Source organism: Pholis gunnellus (assembly GCF_910591455.1).
Source record: "Pholis gunnellus genome assembly, chromosome: 3".
NCBI classification, from domain to species: domain Eukaryota; kingdom Metazoa; phylum Chordata; class Actinopteri; order Perciformes; family Pholidae; genus Pholis; species Pholis gunnellus.
Window position 1 is genome coordinate 17,330,934 of NC_136529.1, and position 19,415 is coordinate 17,350,348.

The 19,415-nt window shown below is 41.5% G+C and overlaps 4 protein-coding genes across 5 annotated transcripts in view; 2 read left to right on the forward strand and 2 right to left on the reverse strand.

Moving 5' to 3' along the window:
- The first annotated feature begins 120 nt into the window (after positions 1 to 120).
- On the forward strand, positions 121 to 10,289 carry dnajc14 (DnaJ (Hsp40) homolog, subfamily C, member 14). Of its 2 annotated transcripts, none has more exons than XM_079186432.1 (7): positions 121 to 211; positions 3,218 to 4,651; positions 4,761 to 4,867; positions 5,288 to 5,407; positions 5,515 to 5,675; positions 6,394 to 6,496; positions 6,879 to 10,289. In XM_079186432.1, exons 2-7 carry the CDS (start codon positions 3,431 to 3,433, stop codon positions 7,213 to 7,215), a joined length of 2,049 nt encoding a protein of 682 aa, XP_079042558.1. In that variant the 5' UTR covers positions 121 to 211; positions 3,218 to 3,430; the 3' UTR covers positions 7,216 to 10,289. The 2 variants fall into 2 exon arrangements, with proteins under 2 accessions (XP_079042558.1, XP_079042557.1); XM_079186431.1 differs by lacking the exon at positions 121 to 211 and adding an exon at positions 1,638 to 1,760.
- Positions 10,290 to 10,436: 147 nt separating this feature from the next.
- On the reverse strand, positions 10,437 to 15,099 carry inpp1 (inositol polyphosphate-1-phosphatase). Its single transcript, XM_079186433.1, has 6 exons — positions 14,940 to 15,099; positions 13,970 to 14,175; positions 13,829 to 13,889; positions 12,703 to 12,903; positions 12,434 to 12,608; positions 10,437 to 11,829 (listed from the first exon to the last, which is right to left on the reverse strand). Exons 2-6 carry the CDS (start codon positions 14,171 to 14,173, stop codon positions 11,337 to 11,339), a joined length of 1,134 nt encoding a protein of 377 aa, XP_079042559.1. The 5' UTR covers positions 14,174 to 14,175; positions 14,940 to 15,099; the 3' UTR covers positions 10,437 to 11,336.
- A 1,573-nt stretch (positions 15,100 to 16,672) lies between these two features.
- Positions 16,673 to 17,845, forward strand: LOC306694312 (protein S100-B-like). The gene is made up of 3 exons (XM_079157098.1): positions 16,673 to 16,750; positions 16,940 to 17,083; positions 17,644 to 17,845. The coding sequence occupies exons 1-3, from the start codon at positions 16,745 to 16,747 to the stop codon at positions 17,788 to 17,790; spliced, it is 297 nt and encodes a 98-aa protein (XP_079013224.1). The 5' UTR covers positions 16,673 to 16,744; the 3' UTR covers positions 17,791 to 17,845.
- Positions 17,846 to 18,026: 181 nt separating this feature from the next.
- Positions 18,027 to 19,415, reverse strand: part of LOC306694185 (bile acid-CoA:amino acid N-acyltransferase-like) — a gene marked incomplete at both ends in the record, with an annotated part of 12,555 nt that continues 11,166 nt past the window's right edge. The window contains 5 exons of the mRNA XM_079156923.1: positions 18,027 to 18,127; positions 18,270 to 18,405; positions 18,683 to 18,763; positions 18,893 to 18,986; positions 19,276 to 19,358. Of these exons, the coding sequence (XP_079013049.1) occupies positions 18,027 to 18,127; positions 18,270 to 18,405; positions 18,683 to 18,763; positions 18,893 to 18,986; positions 19,276 to 19,358 (495 nt within the window). The remainder of the gene's footprint in view (positions 18,128 to 18,269; positions 18,406 to 18,682; positions 18,764 to 18,892; positions 18,987 to 19,275; positions 19,359 to 19,415) is intronic.

A 19,415-nucleotide genomic window follows, 5' to 3' on the forward strand; every position in this document is an offset into this window, starting at 1 on the left:
GAGATGTGGGTGGTGGTGGTGGGGGCTTGAAATTAACCCTCTGTGTCTTCAAGATTTGTCTTTCATGCAGAAGCTGTGGGGGGTTCCCAGAGGCTCGCCATGAGCACGACCCCTAAAGAAGCAGCCAGAGTCAGCACTATCAACACTACAGACTTATTTAGAGACCAACACATGGGACAGATGTGAGGTTTTAATGATTTGCTTTTAGGAGGTGGGTGGTCGAGAGTTCAGGTGAAACGCAGACGTTAATTTGCATGGTGGTGTTTTTTTTTATGGTTGTTCTTTGCGAATTGAAAGGCCAATAGCCAATTCACCAAAAATAAGTTCATGAAATCATTAACAATATCAGTTACTCGTGTGTTGTTTCTGGCCATGCAAGATCAGCATCTGCAAACATACTACTTTCACTGCACGTTTTATTTCCCCCCTGAATTTCACTGCCAATCCCTGAAGGACATAATTCATACCTTTAATTCATATATTTGCTAAATGATATTGTTATGGATGTACAACCCAGGGCTCTTTACTCTTTTGTTTTATAATCATGTTATTTGCCTCAGATGCCACACCACATACACAGAGTGACTGCACATATCAAATTTATTGTGCACCTATTTATCACTTGCAGTTTGAGGGTTACCAGATTTACAGTTTCAAAAACAACAGTAAAAGCCATCATAAACACAAACATACACCATATGTTCATTGAATACGTGGTCTTTTATTAAGACATAAGTAGGTTTACTGCTTACATATGTATTGTGTTTTTGTCTATTTGCTAAATTATTTTTGATTGATTGATTCATGTCAGGATTTAGTTTACAGGATAAAGTTAGGCTGAGTGGGAAGTCAAATACACAATGGAAAAATTATCATCATCTTTCCCTTTAAAGAAGATGCATCGAGTTGAGGAAGTATGTGTACATCCGAACAATTCCCAATCAATCCTATAATTGACAGGGACATTGGAGAGAAACTAAAACTAGTGTAATGTTTGATAAGTTTTTTTGTTTGTTAAAAGCCTCACTGTAGAATTCTAGACGTGTTGATATGGCGAAGATTTGCTAAGGTGAACAAGGCAGTTGAGACATACTGTTGTAATAAATTTCCCCAATTATTGGATTATAGGAAGGGTTTGAAAGCTCCTTAGCAAAAAACAGGACTGAGCTAGTGATTTCCCAACAATTTGTAATGGTCCTAACCATGCCTTATCATGTGAAAACAAGCAAAGGCCTTCTTCAACCAGTTGGAAGCACACTATTGTCTTAGATGCTATTAATATATATTTTGTAGAACTAAGAGTTCCCTTAATTGGAAATAATAAGGGACCTTGACCAAACCAAATGGACAGACTTGTCCAAATGCTTTTGTAAGGGTGTGTACAATGCTCTGGGTATTCAAGCTTCCTGCTATTTTTAAAAGGGTGATGGCTGTTTTAAACTGTATATATTATTTTACAGAATGGGTAGAGTGAAATAAGATAGTACACTACTAGATGTCAAAAAGAAAATCTATATTTTTAAATGTCAAGGTTGAGTCTTTATTATCAGCATTGCCAACAAATCAATAGGTGGCAGTAGAGGTTTTCTGAGTTGTTTGCCGACAGTCCAAAAACCACGAAGAAGAAGCAGAGGGGAGGAGGAGGAAGAAGAAACTGGAAGAAAGTAGGAAAAAGAGCAGGAGAAGAAGAAGTGGCTAAAAAAAACAACACGGGCACTTGGCTGTCTGTTCACAAACAAGGTTACACAATTATCTGAGAGGTATATACGACATTTAGTTTGTTTGAATGCAAAATGCAAGTAATGTGCCTTCTTTATGGGCTCGTCCGGTGACCAAAACAAAACTGTCTTAGCTCGTGAAACCCCACAGGAAGGGGATATTAGCTAGCCCAGCTCGCTACTGTTATTAGCTAACAGTTAACTACTCGCTTTGCTGTCTGCTAGCTAAACACGTTAACAGTTTGCAGCTGTGCTGTCGTTTAATCGTCGTTTGAGACCTTAGTTAATCGAGATGTTGTCAGGTTATCCAGCCAGAGGGAAGCTAATTTTAGCCCTTATAGCGCCTGTCCGTCATCACGCTGGCTGCTCCATGCTAACTCTGGCTGTCTGCTAACACTAACCGCCTGGAAAATAACTGGTAATGCTATCAGAGTTAAATTAATATTAATTCAGTCGGTTAGCTAGTTCACCAGACGGGATTGACCGCTTTGTAATGTCTGTTTATCGCTTTTCATCGGTTCTTAAATGTCAGACGTTTATTCATGCTAGTTTGTTAAAACCGTATTTCTCTTCGGCTAACCGAATTAGCAAACAACATAACGTTAAACAACATAACGTTTAACAACATAACGGTAGTAGAGTGAATTTAATCGCTGTTGCACTGTCACACGTGCTCGTGGTAAAGCTAGTTTTAGGGTCTTAGTTTACGTTACCTCTACAACGACTGGTCGGATAAGGTCATGTAGCTACATCACATGTTTATTAAGTTAATCATTAATAAATTGCACGTCTCATTCGCTTTTAGTTTAATATTTACTCAGGAAAAGCTTCTCCAAAACCGTGTAGGTACAGTGAACTCTGGGGTGGCAAAACATTTAACTTCAAGTTATCCCCTCATCATAGTACTGGTAGCAGAAGGTGTAAGGTAAAACTACGAACTATTATTTACATGCTGGATTTGTCAATTGTTTATCAAATGTTTGTCTATTACATAATATATATTTATATATAAATAGTGAAAATACCTGTCACAGTTCTTGTCTAAAGATATTCAGTTTACAATTAACTAAAGCAGAGAAAAGCAGCAAATCCTCATATTTGAGAGGCTGTAACCGGTGAATGTTTGACACTTTTGTTTGATAAGTAAATCTGAATTATGAATCTGTTCTCAACCAATCAGTTGATCGAGTAACCGCTCCATCTTTTACTGAGGTAATGTGATTTAATACTGCTAGTTTCATATGCACTGTAATACAGTATTGATTCTTGAATATTCCAATTCAGATTGGACGTCCAGTATCAACAATGTTAAAGGAATAGCTACCATGGACGTAACAATGCAGCAAAGCCTCTGATGATTGACACATTTATATCATCTTAGTGGCCACCAGTTCATTTCAGTTTGTGGAAGGTGTAAAAACTTGTATTGTAATATTCCTCATTTAATTCTGCTTGTTCACTACGCGGGTGTAAACTGAATTCTACATGTTGCTTTTCAGATAACGACCTGATGCATGATGTGAGGTGTGTGAAAACCTTTTGACACCTGGATTGCGGCTGCTGATATGGTGGACCTGAGATTGACACTCAGGAGCCCCCAGTCTCACCTTTTTAAGAGAGCCTGGGGAAAGTTTTGCCACAGATTATGGATCTAGATCTTCTTCCATGAGCCTCCGATTTCACAGCGTTTCAATCAAACAGCTGTAAGGAACATGGAGCGAGAAGCAGCTGAAAAGGAGATGGACGGCGTTACAGACGCTGACGAGGAGATCCCCGATGGCGATTCCACCCCAGTGGCTGAGTTTAATCAGTGGGAGGCCAAACGGACTAATGAGGAATGTGAGCAGGAGGATAAAGAAGCCTATCTTAAATCTCAGGAGACCCCAAATCCAGCCACTCAACAAGACTTTGGAATTGGTGAAGCAGAGTGTTGTGGATCTACAGAGGCCAAAGAGGATACTGAGGAGGCTTCAGATGGGTTTGAGCATGACGACGCCACAGATCACGAGAACCCGCATGTTATAAATCAAGAAGAGGATGAAGCTGCGAAGGAGCAGCACATGAACGGGGAGTCTGATTGGAGGAACGTGGGGCCTGGACGGAGATGCAAATTGAGGATCGGTGGATCAGTTTCAGACCAGAGCGGTCAAAGTGCGTTCTCCTCCATTCAAAAAGGCAATGTAATGCCGAGTGGTGGTCGGCACAAGCAGACACGCAGACGCAACCACCACCACAATCAGCAGAACCGAGGCCGCAGGCGGACAGGCAACCAGCTCGTCTTAGCGTTCAAGGAGATGCTCTCAGAGTCTCTGAGCTTCTGGTGCATCTCCTGCGTCCACATGATGATTGAGATTATTGTCACATTAACTCACAACTGTGGAGTCGGTGTGGAGACTGGAGGAGTGAAACTGTACAACTTTGGACAGCAGCTCCTTGTAAAGATCACAGATGTAGGAGGAATGAAGGCGGACGCTAGTCGCATTCTGAAATGGACTAAATGCAAAGGAACAGACATGGCGGATAAAATTGTTCGGTCAGTAAAGTGGGTAAAAACAGCTGCCTTATCTTGTTTGAGACTTTTCTGCGCTTTGGTTATTCTCGGCTTCCTGTGGGCAAAAAGTGCGTTGGTTCGTCTGGGTGGAGAGAGGGCAAAACGCTACTGGACAGCTTTTCAGGAGTCACGGTTTTGGATGAGGGTGGTGTCCCTGCTGGAGAGAGTCCGAAGCAGGTTCAGGAGGCGTGGCCGTGTTCCACTGTCCGGCCCCGACTCACCCGGCAGAGCAGGGAGAAGCCAGCCAGGCCAGGAGCTGGAGAGACTGCTGGCCCTGGCTGAGGTACCAGAGGATGAGCTCGACCCCTTTACAGTGCTCGGTGTGGAGGTGAACGCCACTGAGGCTGAACTGAAGAAGGCCTACAGACAGCTGGCTGTCCAGGTGCGTGTGAAGTGCCTATTGGATGCCTGAATTGATGACTGATGAATGTATCCGAGGTCTTTTTCTCCTTTACTCATACAGTCTTTACCTCCTGTTTTTTCTTCTTCAGGTCCATCCAGACAAGAATAAACACCCACGAGCTGGAGAGGCGTTTAAAGTACTGAGGGCTGCCTGGGATATCGTCAGTAACCCAGAGACACGGCGAGAGTATGAGTTGTGAGTACGCAGAAAAAGCAGGACATATAAAAACCAAAACAAATGTCTTCACAAACATTTATTTAGTAGCAGGAGTAGCTTTTCAAATCTGTTTTTCCAGTAACATTGATACCTGATAATTAGTTTTTTCTGCAGTTGGTAACAATAAATATTCCAACTATTCTATTTTTCTCATCTTTTTGTTAACCACTGTAGTGTGAACTAGCTCCACAGTGGACTCATTTGTACCAAATTCAAGTTTTCTACAATTTCAACACGTGTAAAGTAGCGATAGTAAATATGAACTTGAACTATCCTTGGTCTATTGTTTTAAGATGTACAGTGTTTTCTTCTGAATTGATTTGGTTTAGTTGCCGTCAAGTGACTTCGGGTGAGTTTGACTCTTCAGGCCAATAACCAGTCTGTTTCGTTCCCTCACAGGAAGCGTATGGCAGCCACCGAGCTCTCAAAGTCCATGAATGAGTTCCTCACTAAACTGCAGGATGACCTGAAGGAAGCCATGAACACCATGATGTGTACCAAGTGTGAAGGCAAACACAGGTATGTTGCTCATCAACTGAATCAGTGTCAGGTATTTCCTCAGACTGGATTTAGAATAGACGCAACTAAATCACTTTGTGTTTCCTCCGTTACCTGCGTCTTTGCAGGCGGTTCGAGATGGATCGTGAACCTGCAGAGGCCCGGTTCTGTGCCGAGTGCAACCGTTGCCACAGTGCTGAGGAGGGGGACCTGTGGGCCGAGTCCAGCATGTTGGGCCTCCGGATCACATACTTTGCCTGTATGGATGGCAAGGTGTACGATATTACAGGTGAGCATGAAGGTTTATCTGCTCCCCTCGTCAGTAACTACATTCTGTCGTTTGCATCAGCTCATATATATGATCAGCAACCACCCCATTCAGTCTGTGTATTTGCAGGTTAAAGTAATACTTAACCCACAAAATCACCTTCTGTTGTCTTGAATTTTTAAAGAAAACTTTATTTTAGTCTTGATGAACTGAAGTAAATGGGGGCCACGCTTAAAAACTGCAAAACTAAACATCCGTTGACAAACTCGTGCAGTATAATCCAAGACTCATTCATGCAGTTGTATACTTACTACTTCCAAAACACACGCATCTTTGCTAAAATCTTACTATTTAAAACACTTCGTCACAAGCAGTCTCACTCTTGTACAGGTGCTCTATTTGTCCGTGCGAGTCTGGATGAAAAGTGTAGTGATAGTAGTAATGTTTTAATGTAAATACAGGTGAGCATACGACTAGATAAATAACACTTCGATTATACTGCATGAGTTTGTGTGAGAGTTTAAAAATTTGACGGTCATTTGACGTCAATTCCTCAAGAATTTCCATTTTGATTCTTGAGAATTCCAGGTAACACGGGTGAGTAATTGGTATAAAAATTATCATTTTGTGGGTGAAGTGTCCCTGTAAAGAAAAGCTTCAAAGGGCAGTTTCAGAGTATTTCCTCGATGCACTTCTTCCTGTCAGTCATGTGACCTGTTGTGATGATGTCATGTTTCAGAGTGGGCAGGTTGCCAGCGAATAGGCATTTCTCCTGACACGCATCGAGTGCCCTATCACATCTCTTTTGGCTCAAAAAACAACAGCAACTCCACACGACACAGGTACGTCCCTGCTAGTGAAACAAGTGTACGTCGTAGCTCCATGGTGCTGAAGCATTTGCTATTCTGTCCTTCTCTTCCTCGTTCAGGCCGATGTTTTGCCTCATAAGCTAATTTGGCAGATAGTTTTGGGGAATTTTACATATCTGGAACATCTGCCTTAGTTTTTGTTTTTGACAATATGAAGCAAATACCAGCGGTAGACTAAAGAGTCCTCATTTTTGACACATGGTGCTATGAAAAGTGTTGCAGTATATGATATCTGACACAGGTAACAGTTAACCAGTCTCCTCTTTTGTAAAATGTGTTTCCTTCAAAAAGGAGGTAAATGTATGTACGTAGAAAGTGAGACTTCCATTTCTTTTTTGACAACGTTCCCTTTCAGGACGCCCTCAGAGCACGCCACAAGTCCGACCAACCCGGCAGATTTGCAAGACTTCTTCAACCGCATCTTCAAGGGAGGACCTCCTAACGACATGGCTGCCAACGGGGGATTCTTCCCCTCAGGTCCGCCCCCTCATCACCCACCCGGAGCTGGACCCGGACCCGGAGCCGGACCCGGACCTGGAGCAGGAGCCGGAGCGCCCCCCTTCTCCCCCCCTCCTCCCCAGACAGGTTTCTTCAATCCGGGGGCTCAACGGCCGGAGTCCAGCGAGACGTGGGCTGAAGGCGGCAAACCCCCCAGACGGAGGAAGAAGGTCCGCAAACCCTTCCAGAGGTGAAGTCTGTCGACCCCCCTCAGTGTATCAACATAGCAACACAGAGACACAATAATTAACGGCCATGTTTGTCTCTCGCCTGCCTGTCGGCATGCCAAGATCTGAACTGGAGATAATTTGTAAGGCTGTGGTCAGATCAGCCAGAGGAGCGAGAGAGAGAGAGAGAGAGACTGGATCATGAAGAGGAGCCTGTTGACTGAATAAGTATTGAAGGCGAGAGGTGGAGGTGGAGGTGATGGTGCTTTACCTCTCGTCACCTCTCTTTTTGTTTTTGGTGGTCTTTAAGACGACAGTAGCCTTGGCATTGAAATCTTTATCGGGATGCTGTAATGAAACGTTTTCCTTTTCATAAATTCCTGCCAAATCCTGCAATGCATGATTTATTCACCTGCATTTTAATACTTCGGTTTACTCACTTTTGTTGTTCTTTTTTGTTGTTGTACAAGGTTAGATTACGACGTTGGCTCCAGACAGAGTGACACCTGAGGAGAGTTATGGATCACTTTAATCAACACGATGAAGTAATCGATCTGAGCCGCTTCACCTCGCCCACCATAGTTCAAGAATGAATGGAAACCAGTTAAACTCAACACATCTGAACTCAATTTAAAGAAAAGTGCAGAAAATAGTGTTTTAGAGAGTTTCCAGTAAAGTCAGAGGGTAAGGAGTGAATCTCTGGTAGTGTGTCCACAGACAGCAGGATTTCAGTGTACACACTTAAATGAAAGTCAACCTCCAGCTTTAGGGATCCAGCACTAGCACTTGTGCTATTTTTCCTAGTTCTTCGTATTACTATGAACAAGCATATTGTCTCTTAAACTGACACGATGCAGAGTAAAGTTTCACCTGAATCTCTCTCGAGTAACAAACTTGTGCTCTCGAGATATCACAGAATATTAAACAAACCCGTTCAAAGTCATTACTACATGAAGATTTGGCCATTTGTGCAGAATCAGTTATCTTAACATTCTTGCTGATATTTGTGTGGTGATTACCAGAGAATCACTTCCTACATTTATAAACCTCTCTCTTCAAGAGCCACTGAAAGTGGTAAAGTGTTTGTTCTGCGCTTTACTGATTCTAACACGCTGTTCATTGTTTCAGCTCCAGATTGACTTTATAATTACCGGTTCAAATGTAAAAGCAGGAATGAGTTCACTTGTGTTTCTGTTTTACTGAACACCAGCTGAGAAGGTCTCAACTTTAAAAGTGACACCGTGACATTTTGAAATGTTGATGTTCCTCTGTGCCAGGGATTCATATACCACACCTATTTGATCTACTCTACCACCTGTTGATTCACAGTGTAGTCAAACAATGGAAACTTCAAACACTAAAGCAAGCCTGACCTGTATGTAAACTTACAATGCTGTCAAATATAATTTTTCCCCTCATCAGCATTACTTTAATTTGTTCATTACTGACTTTCAGTGAGACTTGAATACGATGAGTTACAAACATCATGCAATTTGCAACATATACGACAAGTTAATTTCATATAGTTTATTTGAGTAGTTGCTCAGGCTGCTACTGAAAAAATATACATTCCAGTCGTCTAAATGTAATGTTATTTTCATCAGCTGGTTAAGTTTCGTTTGACTCCAGCGGTGATCAGCCACGACAGTGACCCGGCTCACGACTAGTCTGTTCAACATCCACCACAGAAAGATAAGCATTCATAAATAATAGTTACTCCTGAGTGTGTGGAGCTTCTTGTTTTGGTTTGACAGCTTACAAATACATAAATGAATCTTATTCTTCAGGTTGAGCAGTGAGGTGTTAATACTTCTACCTGGATGTGGTTCAGCTTTCAAAAATGTCACGGTCACAGAAAATCTAATCTGAAGCTAAACGACTGGTTTCCCTGCATTCCTGTATGTAACAGCATGAAGGAGTCAGACAAGTAATTGGTTGTATTTTGGGTTTTTGTTTCTTGATATGGTTCTTGCATAGAAATAATTTAATTTTTATCCGAGGTTAAGTTAAGAACACTGAGCTGTTATTGTTTACACCTGATATGTGAAGATTGTGAGAGTAGTGAAATGGCAATTGTGTGTGATAAGGCATTTGATAAAAGCTATTTTTTATATTGACAGTTGATCATGAAAAGTACCATGTTCAATGTTTTCGTTGGGTTGATTTGCACACCGCCCCTGTATTAATATCAGAGGGATTTTGAACAGTCATCCAGACTCCTGCAGCTGCGTGGGTGTCGCTCGCTAAGCTAACGGCTCATTTGCAAAATTAAGATTTTTTTTTTGGGTAGAATCTGAATGTTAAATGAGTGACACATTTTAGAAAAACATTTGAGTTACACTCTGGAGAAACCCAGCTCTCACAATTATGGCATCGTAATGCATCATCAGTCTTGTTTTCTGGTAGTTTGAAAAGCTAAATCTTTGTTGCAAGTGTTTGAGCTCATTGAAGCAGCACATGACGTTTGACAGGTAAACTTTTTTCTTTCTTTCATGTGCGCATTTGACCAGTTCCCCAGACTGGATCGAGTTGCTGTCAATTAAAATAAAAAGTAACATTTTTAATTGACCAGGGTTAAAGTCTGATTGTTACGGAGCGATAATCAGAAAGAAAACAAACAAAATTACTTTAATAATTACTTGATTCACAATTTTGGGTAATTTGTAACCGTCATTCCATCTTAAATACTCATTTGATTATCTAAGTTATAGAAAAAACAGTTTTGGGATCATAACTCGTCAAATATCAAACTTGGTCCCTTTCTGGGAAACTGGAGTCACAGCTGAGACCACGATGAGCAGAGTGCGTTTGTTTTCCACACCTTGACTTGAGAATGTACACTGATGTATGTTAAAGGTAGCAGGTCGAGGTCAATGAAAGAGCCAACACTTCAGATTCTTTTTTTCTTTCCAAGTTTTTAACAGAATATGCAGAAATATTGCAAAAAATATCTGACAATCATCAGGGTTTTAGTTTTTTTTTCTTGTAGGGAATTCTGAGGCGAGTTCCCTGGCTGGCAAACGGTTTTAAAAATATCACTGTTGGGTTTCTTCCCCCCCGCTTACTCTGGTTTTCAAAATAAAGAGGATTTCCTATATGCATATTGTTGTTCTGTGTTATGCTCAGAAGGCTTCTACTTCTAATTTACCAATGCATATGAAAGCTATACCATTTAAACATACACACTGACAAAAAGATTACAGTTCATTACAAACATGTTCTTTAGGAGCTCGTTAGCCTGCATAGGTCCCATCCTTCATTACATTTGACTGCAAACACTCACTCACTGTTTTACCTCTTAAGGCTTTTCCATCCTCTGACCTTATCAACTGGTGGTGCTCTGGCTATGGAGAGAGAGGGCTCCTTATAAGGAGTTGTTCCACAGAGGTGCAGATTACTGAGTCACTCACTTGACTTGTTATAACCTCTTACAGGTTAGATAGCGTGGAAAAATAGTAATATCACTTTTCATAACTGCAACTTGAACTCAGATCAGTCATAAACCGTCCTCTGGCAGTGAAGCGTTCCTCAGCTGTCCAGCAGTGAGCACTGTTCCTTGTTTTTAAACTGACGTTATCTTTCTGTAGACACAAAGCTATGTTTAATAGATGCTCATCAGGTCTGAGCTAAACAAAAGTCACAAATAATGCCAACATATTGGATCAAAGCAGCTCGTAGACGTGAACTTGACTGAGAAACTTTCTTCTGATGTAGAACGTTTCCTGTCTCTCTCCACACTTTGACCTCCACTCCCTGATAGTTTGAATTCTTATCAGCTGGGAACATAAACAGCATTTTTCTTTTCCTGGCTCTCTTCCTATATTGACAATTAAACAGCTGTCTTTATAATTAACTGATAAGCATCACCTGTTTTAATACATTTCTTGTTCTTAACTTTGCTCTCTGAACAATTCTTTCTAACCAGAAATTAAAGAGACAGTATTTGAAATCATTATTCGGCCCAGACCGGATGTTCCTCTTGTAATATATACACACACTTACAAATATATCTGGTTAAAAATAAGACTTATTTATATTTAAAATATTTCACCCAGCCTTCCATCCCTACTAATAAAGAATGAATATGATCATATATATGCAGCAATAACTGCTTCGGCGTGTGCCGACTACACCCACTGCTCTCTTAACTACAGCTTGTCCTTCAGAGGTCCGATGACGCTGCGGAGCTGAGAACCGTCCCGATAAGCCACCAGGCCGCCCTGGTTGGCCCAGCGCTCCGCTCCTTTACGCTCAGTGTTGGGCTGATGATAGGTCAGTTCCATCTGGGGCTCCTGCGCTTGAGAGCTGGACTGTAGACACTTAGTCAGGTCCACCACCCCCCCTCCGAGGGCTCGGAGCAGAGCGTGAGGAGCGCAGGAGTCCCACTTGAAGGTGCTCCCCTCCGAGAGGACGTAAACGTCAGCCAGGCCCTGGATGACGCACAGGATCTTGTAGCCGGCTCCGGAGGCGTACATCAGCTTGTTGGGGCCGCACAGAGAGGTCAGGGCTTCCTTCACCACCGGCTTCTCACTGGAGCTCAGCACCGCAGACAGACCCGCTCCTGGTCCACCTTTTGGCCGGGACACTGAGCACACGTTGACGCTGCCACAGGACACGCCCCAGAAATGCTTCCCCCTCCAGCTGTCAACGCACATAATTAGTGTAGGTTGAGAATATTTTACTTGACTTTTCTAAACGCTCGCCTGTCTGTCATTCGGTGCAGCGTTGGTAGCGTACAGTGGCCGGCTGCATCTGTAATAACGCTGTGAGAACCAAAACAATAGAGCTACGGAGCGTACAGATCAACTATGAGCCGCAGATTCAGGTGATAACTCTCTGTGAGCTCATCACTGCGAGCGAATCCTTTCACATCATTTGTACGTAGTTTTTATTAAAAATATATAAATTATAGTTGCTTTAAGGTTAAAGGCTGGCCATGCAATACATTTCATAACATCTTGGTTACATATCATAACTTAAACACTCAACAGTTGGAGTATCTGGCTTTTTTGTACAACGTTTTTGTACCCACTATCATAGAGGTGTTAAATACATTACACGCTTTAGTATCGAGGTCATAGTCTGGACTGCATTCTATTGACAGGTGTTTCTCATATTCTGCCCCCTCATGTTTGTGAATGAGGATGACAAAAGGTTAAAAACATCTCTCAATACAATGACGTCTACTACGACACCATCACTAACTAGAAGACGACACGTTGAAGATTGCTATTTCTAAACTTACCCTCCACCTGCTGGGTCTTTGTAGTTGAACGGCTGGTTGATGACGCCCATGACGGGCTCGCCTGTGCTCCGGAGATAAACCCCGATGAGGACCAGAGCGCAGTGCAGCCCTGAAGGAGACAGGTGGCCCTCCTCCAGCACCTCCTCTCTGCCCTCGATGTACTGGCTGGTGGCATCTTAATGGGAAAAAAAAACGAGAGACAAGCGTCAACTCTCAGCCCGTGTGTTTTCTGGATTCATTCACCGCATCGGACAGGAGAAGCCTCTCACCTATGGGGTCGATCCAGATGCCGAGCTCAGACGGGCCGAGTGGCACCGTCAGACCGTCTGTGTCGGCGTCGATGGTCGCTGGATCTTGGTGGATGGCTCGAGCCAGCAGAGACGCCGCCGTGTGGTCACCGTCCAGCACCGAGGCCAGCAGCGCCGCGGTGTCCTCCTCTGTACCGCACACGGTGACCGTCACACTCTCTCCTGGTGACACAGAGTCAGTGGGGCTTCATTTAACTACTTACTAAAAGTACTTTAAATATTTACACAGCGCAATGGAGCTCAAATATTTTGAGTGACACATTAATGTCTTCATATTTCTGATTATTTTGAGTACAGATTATTAAATCAAGCGTTTCTAGTATTTAGTTTACTCAAATAAAGCTCGAGTGATGAGATTATACAGCACTTCTCAATCTTACATCGTATTCGAACTGATGAAAACGTCTATATTCCTGCAGCCCACAACAATCAGCAGATTATTTGAGTTTCAGATGATGATTCTGAGCATTCAGGGTTTGGAAATATATATTGAAAAGCAATGTTAACTAAAGCGAATAAGTGGGAAAACTAATTGAGACTCTTATGCAGAGTTTGTGCGACAGTTGATTGATTTGCCACTTCCTGAAGATGACTGTGAAAGGCAAGAATATTGTAATAAAACAAAGATTTAAATAACCAGTGCGTGAGTAACGTGAAACAATGGCTGTCTGATAATGACAATCAGTTTGATGATCCTGATGTTTGATGTTATTCCTGAAGATATAAGGTTTCAATCACTAAATTGTCTGCTTCAAGGACTTGCTCAGATCATCGTAAAGCTCAAGCAGAAAGGGAGAGACGGCATGAAGGCAAATCTTTTTGCTTTCGTTTTTCACTGTTTTCTAACTCTTAAGAAGAGTAGGTAATAATACAGGACCTCTCTTTGTCGATACAGTACTTTCATGGTCCAAATCCTCAATTAAATGTGTGTCCAATGAAAGACCAACTGACATGTAGGACATCAAACACTTCAATAACACCTTCAATAACCATTTATAAACTGTTCGGACAGATTAGATTGGGACAAACTAAAGTCAACAACAGAACAAGAACATGTGGTGTGTTAAGAACAATATTGAGTCATTACCGAGCCCATTTTCAAATTTGTTGGACTCCTCTCCGTGAATGAAGGCAGCCATCTCAGGGAACTGGCCAAAGAAAAGACAAACACACGATTACGATCCAGCTCCAGTGGATTCAGACGGGTCCACACTTGACTTGTCCCTACCTGAGCGCCAACGTCATGCCGGATCATCTCCTGGATCACCACGTCAGCGAGCGTCTTGAAGTCCTGGACGAACTTCTTGTTCTTGTCGTCTCCGGTCTTCTCTTGGACGAGGAGCTGAAACAGAGGAGCCTCCTGCCTGCAGACCCGAGCCACGTTAGCCGCTTTCTCAGCCACCCGGAGCAGCAGCCTCAGCAGATCAGCCATGTCTGAACGGAGAGAAGAGGAGAGAGAGGGTTTAGTCAACCTGGAGACGGGAACTCTGTGTGTGTGTGTGTGTGTGTGTGTGTGTGTGTGTGTGTGTGTGTGTGTGTGTGTGTGTGTGTGTGTGTGTGTGTGTGTGTGTGTGTGTGTGTGTGTGTGTGTGTGTGTGGAAACCGAGATAAGGCAGGTCACACGTGCACATACCGAGCTAATTATAGCCTCAAAATGAAAACAGGGCATTTCTGAAAAAAGAAAATTGAGTGGGTGAGGGAGGAAAGTGCATGGGAACCATCACATTACCTCATAAATACAGATATGCAGCTTAAAATCCTCTCCAAAAACACACAAATAATCATTCAGAGGGCATAAACATCTCAACTATATAGCAAAACTGTATCTTACAGTAAAATACTGGGATAAAAACGCCATAAAGTGACTTCTTCGTGCCACCTACACACTGCTGAGAGCTATTAGTAATGTCAGAGGAATATTACAGAAGCTATACGTTAACCGGGGATGGGAAAAAAGGCCTCCATTAAAACTAAATCATGTAAATATGCTTGTTTGGACTTGCATCCAACTTTACTCCAGTCAGCTAACGGTTTTAACGTCACTGGTCTTGACATCCCAGTGAACAGGTTTGTCAGGGTTTAGCTTAGAATGTATGATCTTAGACAGTGCAGCAAATGAGTGCAAAACGCCAGAGGACAAAAAAAAAAAAAAAGACCTTTAAAATGATTGAAACATTAACAAAACACAGGTTACACACCGCTTAGTCTCCTCTCGTCCGTCGCTCTCGGTAGCTGTGTGTTTCCCGTACGCCCTAACGTCACCAAAACGCGGATGATTTGAAGTGAGAGGACGTAGAGTTTCAGTAAAACGGTGGTATTAAAACGCTTAATTAACACTGACGTGCCTCCTCTGGTTTCTTTACGTCAGTGCGAGTTTCCTCTCGACGGAAGGGCGGACACATCACACATCTAAGGTGGAGACAGGCGCGCGACCGGATGGAGCGTGGTGAGCTCTTTAAAACAAGGTGCGGACAACAGGAAGTGCTGCCGCGCTGCGTTCAAATGCGAATGGGAAATTCAACCCTCCAAGGTCGGAAATTATAGGGTAATTTCTGGTTACCTTAGTGGGGAAGTTTTTTTTTTTTAGCAAATATACTTACAATTAAAAGTAATATTGACATGTACTCCATCTGTCATCTTAAGCAGGAGTTTATTTGTTCTGGCACTGATTATAGCATTAAAACATAGGCATGAGGGCAAACTATGCTAAAATATGTATTCGGTTGCCTCTTTAATCTAGATTGTATCCGTACATTCATTGTATTCAGTGTTCAATACGCTGCTACTGAATGCAGTGAGTCAGGAGTCAGCATACAGTAATGAGATGGAAATGGATCGGGATCTGAACAAAGTGATTACATTTAATTGAATTAAAAGCTGGAATATTGCTGACCAGAACATTTGTTTAAAACTTAACTTAATAATAAATCTTTGGACAGTGCCTTTCATCCACTTGCACTCTGAGAGCTCCGGTTATTTTCTTTCCATCCATGGATATATTATTCTTGCCTCTGCTTCATATTGTGAGAAGTTGCCAGTTGCTCTTCTCATGTGTGTAATAGCAGATTGCCAAAGTTTCCAGAAACTAGAAGGGTGGTGACTTATTGTAGGGAAACCAATTTCATGAATTTCCTAACCATATTTACTACAAATGTAATAATTATGTTTACTAATAAAGCCCCAGTAATCGTATCTAACGATTATAAGACAGAAGAAAGGGGGAATCAAACATATTCTGTGCATGTGCAGTGTATATTTGGGCAGTTATAATAATAATTAATAATAATTTAAGAGCACACAGCTCTTTTGGAGGAATATTACAAAGGTTGTACAGTATGTTCTCCGAGAAGCCTAAATAATATCAATTTACTTGTTTTATATGCACTCTGTATAGAATGTTTTGAGGTTATTCACACCCAAAATTGGGGGAAATATTTATTTGTAACTCAATTTGGGTGTGCATGTGTAACATCAGTAAAAGAACTTTGAGTTACAAAGGGTGATCTACAAACATAAGCTTATTTCTGATTATTATTGCAACAGAAGTGTCATGTATTAATGAACCTTATTTGTGCCCAAATTTGATGTGTGATGAAGGTAGTTTTTGCTGGACATTATCGGGAAGACTCAAGACTCCAAACAACAGTGGCATTTAACAGACCACAAGTGGCAGATGTAAAATTGAAAACAGGAAAATGCTTCCATTAAGCAGTTCATATACTCGATTATACACACACACACACACACACACACACACTAGGCTAATTGGAGAAACTGACATCAAATGGTCATTTTATGAGCAAATGTTTTTTGGTCAAAGCTCTGACCACTGATGTCCATTAGTCGTCCATTACGTAGAGCACAGCAGATGAGAAACCTTCGTGCGGTTGATCAATACAGTTTAGTGTCCACAGTAAACTGGGCGAGGCTGTCGACACACTGCTGGATAAGCCATCAGTCCCACTTACAGCAGGATCCTTACAAGACAGACGCGTTTCTTCAAATGGCGGTAAGAAACTTAATGCTGAAGTTAATGATTTAATCTTTTTACGTTTAAAGTATTTCCAGCTGATAAAAACATAGTATGATAAGTCAAGCGAATGCATCGTGTTACAATGTATTTAATGTTTGATCACGACATCCTCGCGTGAGAGTAAAACATATGCTTTTGTATTGTGATTTAAATTGTTTCTCGCAGGCCTCAAAGAAGGATATGTCAGACATGGAGAGTGGCATGATCACTATAATCAAAGTTTTCCACAAATACTCCAGGCACAAGTGCAATCTGAAGAAAGCAGATCTTAAAGAGCTCATCAACAATGAGATGAGTAATTTCATCCTGGTGAGTTATGGAAGTAAAAGTGTAAAGAAAATGGCATGTTTATCAGCACTTTGCAGTATAACGTAAAGAGAACAGACTCTTAATTAACGTGTGTTAAGCGTGTGTCCTTTTTATGTATACTTTGAGTGTGCATCAATTAAATGCGTGTTGTTTTAAATTAGATATACATTATCTTGGCTTGTTTTGGAATGTAGCTAAGTCCATGTATTTAAGCGCTACCTGAGTACAATTTTAAAGGGTATATTTGTACTTGTGTATTTCCTTTTTCTGCTGCTATCTACTACAGAAAGTACATTTATTACATTTATTTGATAATTATAGTTATTCAGAAGATTATAGTACAAATTATAAATCAACTAATGAGTTATGATGTATTATTATAAGCCTGAGATACATAATATGCACACATGTTACCGTTTTGAATGTTGCCAGAGGATCATTTCTTTATTTGGTGTGTAATGAGCATTTCAACCTCACGGTGTCACCGTATACAGAGTTTTATTAAATAAATAAAATAGCCTGCAGATGATTCACTGTCATTCAATTTTCCCGCTGAACAGAAAATCCATGACAATGACACTCTGGACGAGCTCTTCGCGGACCTCGATCAGAACGGAGACCTGGAGATCGACTTCAAAGAGTTCATCAACCTCATCGCCATGGTTACCTCAGCATGCCAAGAGCTTTTCCTCCCAAAACAACCGTAGTAACTGATTTGCATGTCTACTCATTAAACATCTGAGAATCACAGAAAAGGTGTCTGAGACGATTTTGACTACACTGGATGACGATTCTTTGTTACATATTTGGTGTAAAAGTTGTTTGCATTCATTAAACGATAACACACGAAGTACTGTACATTTACTACAATGGCACTCGGCGTCATGCATCAGTCATGACTGGTCAGAAGGCAGTATTTTCTATCTCAAGATGTACCACAGAATCACCGTGTCAGATGACTTTCCATAAAATCCAGGATCTTCTTCCAGGAATCTTCCTGTGCAGCAGCGTGGGGAGCCGGGTGACCTCCCCACAGAGTGAACACTGCAGGAGAAACAACACAGCATTACGATTATTAATACGTAATAGTTACATTTTCTATTTTAAAAACATTAAAAGTGTAATGACAACCCGTATAAAATAGGATTTGGCTGAAGGAAAAATGCAGCTCTGGGATGAGGCTCACGTTTTTTTGGTTTGAAGCTCCAGAGGGACAGTCTGGAATTTGGTGTGTAAGGCGGTTCAATCAGGTGACCGGCACCCGGGTACGACAAAAGGGTGAACAGCTGGGATTTACCTGCATCCCTCAGGCTCTCCTCGATCTGGTGACAAAAAAAAGGGCTCAGCGATACAACCAATAACCTTATGGTGAGCCTATAAACGACAGTAATAAAGGGAATCTCACAGCTAATACATTTAAAATGTAGTTTCGTGTGAGATCAAGACTGCTCAAATGTTTGTCTTAACAAATACCACATATAACAAAACAATATCAAATATGGTTTGCACTGACTGTTTGTGACATAATAAATGCTTTTCAACGTCATTCATTTGAAATACTTAAAAAACAACAACAGTAAAATAAGACGGACAGTCTACCAGGTTTGCATTCTCCATACTTGAAGCACTCTTGTCATCTTCACCCACTATGTACATTAATGGACAGGCGATGTGCTCTATCTGTAAAAACACAACATGTCATTGTGGAGCGGAGTTTCTCTTATTTATACAAAATATCAATATGCATTGTTTATAGTCTGTATAGTGTTTGTGTGTGTTGTGGCCGATTCAGGAGTGTTAAGTCTTCACCTTCACTTTGGTCTCAGGGATAATGTTTGCAGGCAAGGACATGCTTTTGAAACTCACATGGCCTTGATCATCATACACCATATGTTTCTGGTAACTAAAAGAACAAGTTACCAGAGAAAATATCAATAATCAGTCATTGGGGAAATTGTTAAAAACAACCTCTGCGATAAACCATTTCTGCCTCTGAAGCTATTTTACTCGATCTTAATCGATTAGACAGTTAAATGAACAATTCCCTATTTTATCTATAATACTAAAACCAGTAGTTTAGTCTACAGACGTAAGTATCACACCTGATCCTAGCCCCGATCAGATCCATAGACTCCTGCAACAATCCCAGTGATGTCTTGACAATATTATCCTACAATTGCATCTTTAATTACCTTTCAAAGCTTTTACTCCTGCCATCTGCATCTACCTTGATGGTGCTTCCTACTGGTCCATTGATAGAAATCACGCAGGATGGCTGGAAGAGAAAACGTTAACTGTTTAAAGGCAATGTGAAGTCACCAGAAACTATGTG

Coding starts and splice junctions, on each gene's coding strand:
- inpp1 (XM_079186433.1), bottom strand. CDS start 14,173: ATGGCTGATCTGCTGAGGCTGCTGCTCCGGGTGGCTGAGAAAGCGGCT. Junction 13,890..13,969: donor GGCATGACGTTGGCGCTCAG/GTAGGGACAAGT, acceptor TTCTTTGGCCAG/TTCCCTGAGATGGCTGCCTT. Junction 11,830..12,433: donor AAAGACCCAGCAGGTGGAGG/GTAAGTTTAGAA, acceptor GTGCGTTGACAG/CTGGAGGGGGAAGCATTTCT.
- dnajc14 (XM_079186432.1), top strand. CDS start 3,431: ATGGAGCGAGAAGCAGCTGAAAAGGAGATGGACGGCGTTACAGACGCT. Junction 4,652..4,760: donor ACAGACAGCTGGCTGTCCAG/GTGCGTGTGAAG, acceptor TTTCTTCTTCAG/GTCCATCCAGACAAGAATAA. Junction 6,497..6,878: donor AGCAACTCCACACGACACAG/GTACGTCCCTGC, acceptor GTTCCCTTTCAG/GACGCCCTCAGAGCACGCCA.
- LOC306694312 (XM_079157098.1), top strand. Junction 17,084..17,643: donor AGATGAGTAATTTCATCCTG/GTGAGTTATGGA, acceptor CCCGCTGAACAG/AAAATCCATGACAATGACAC.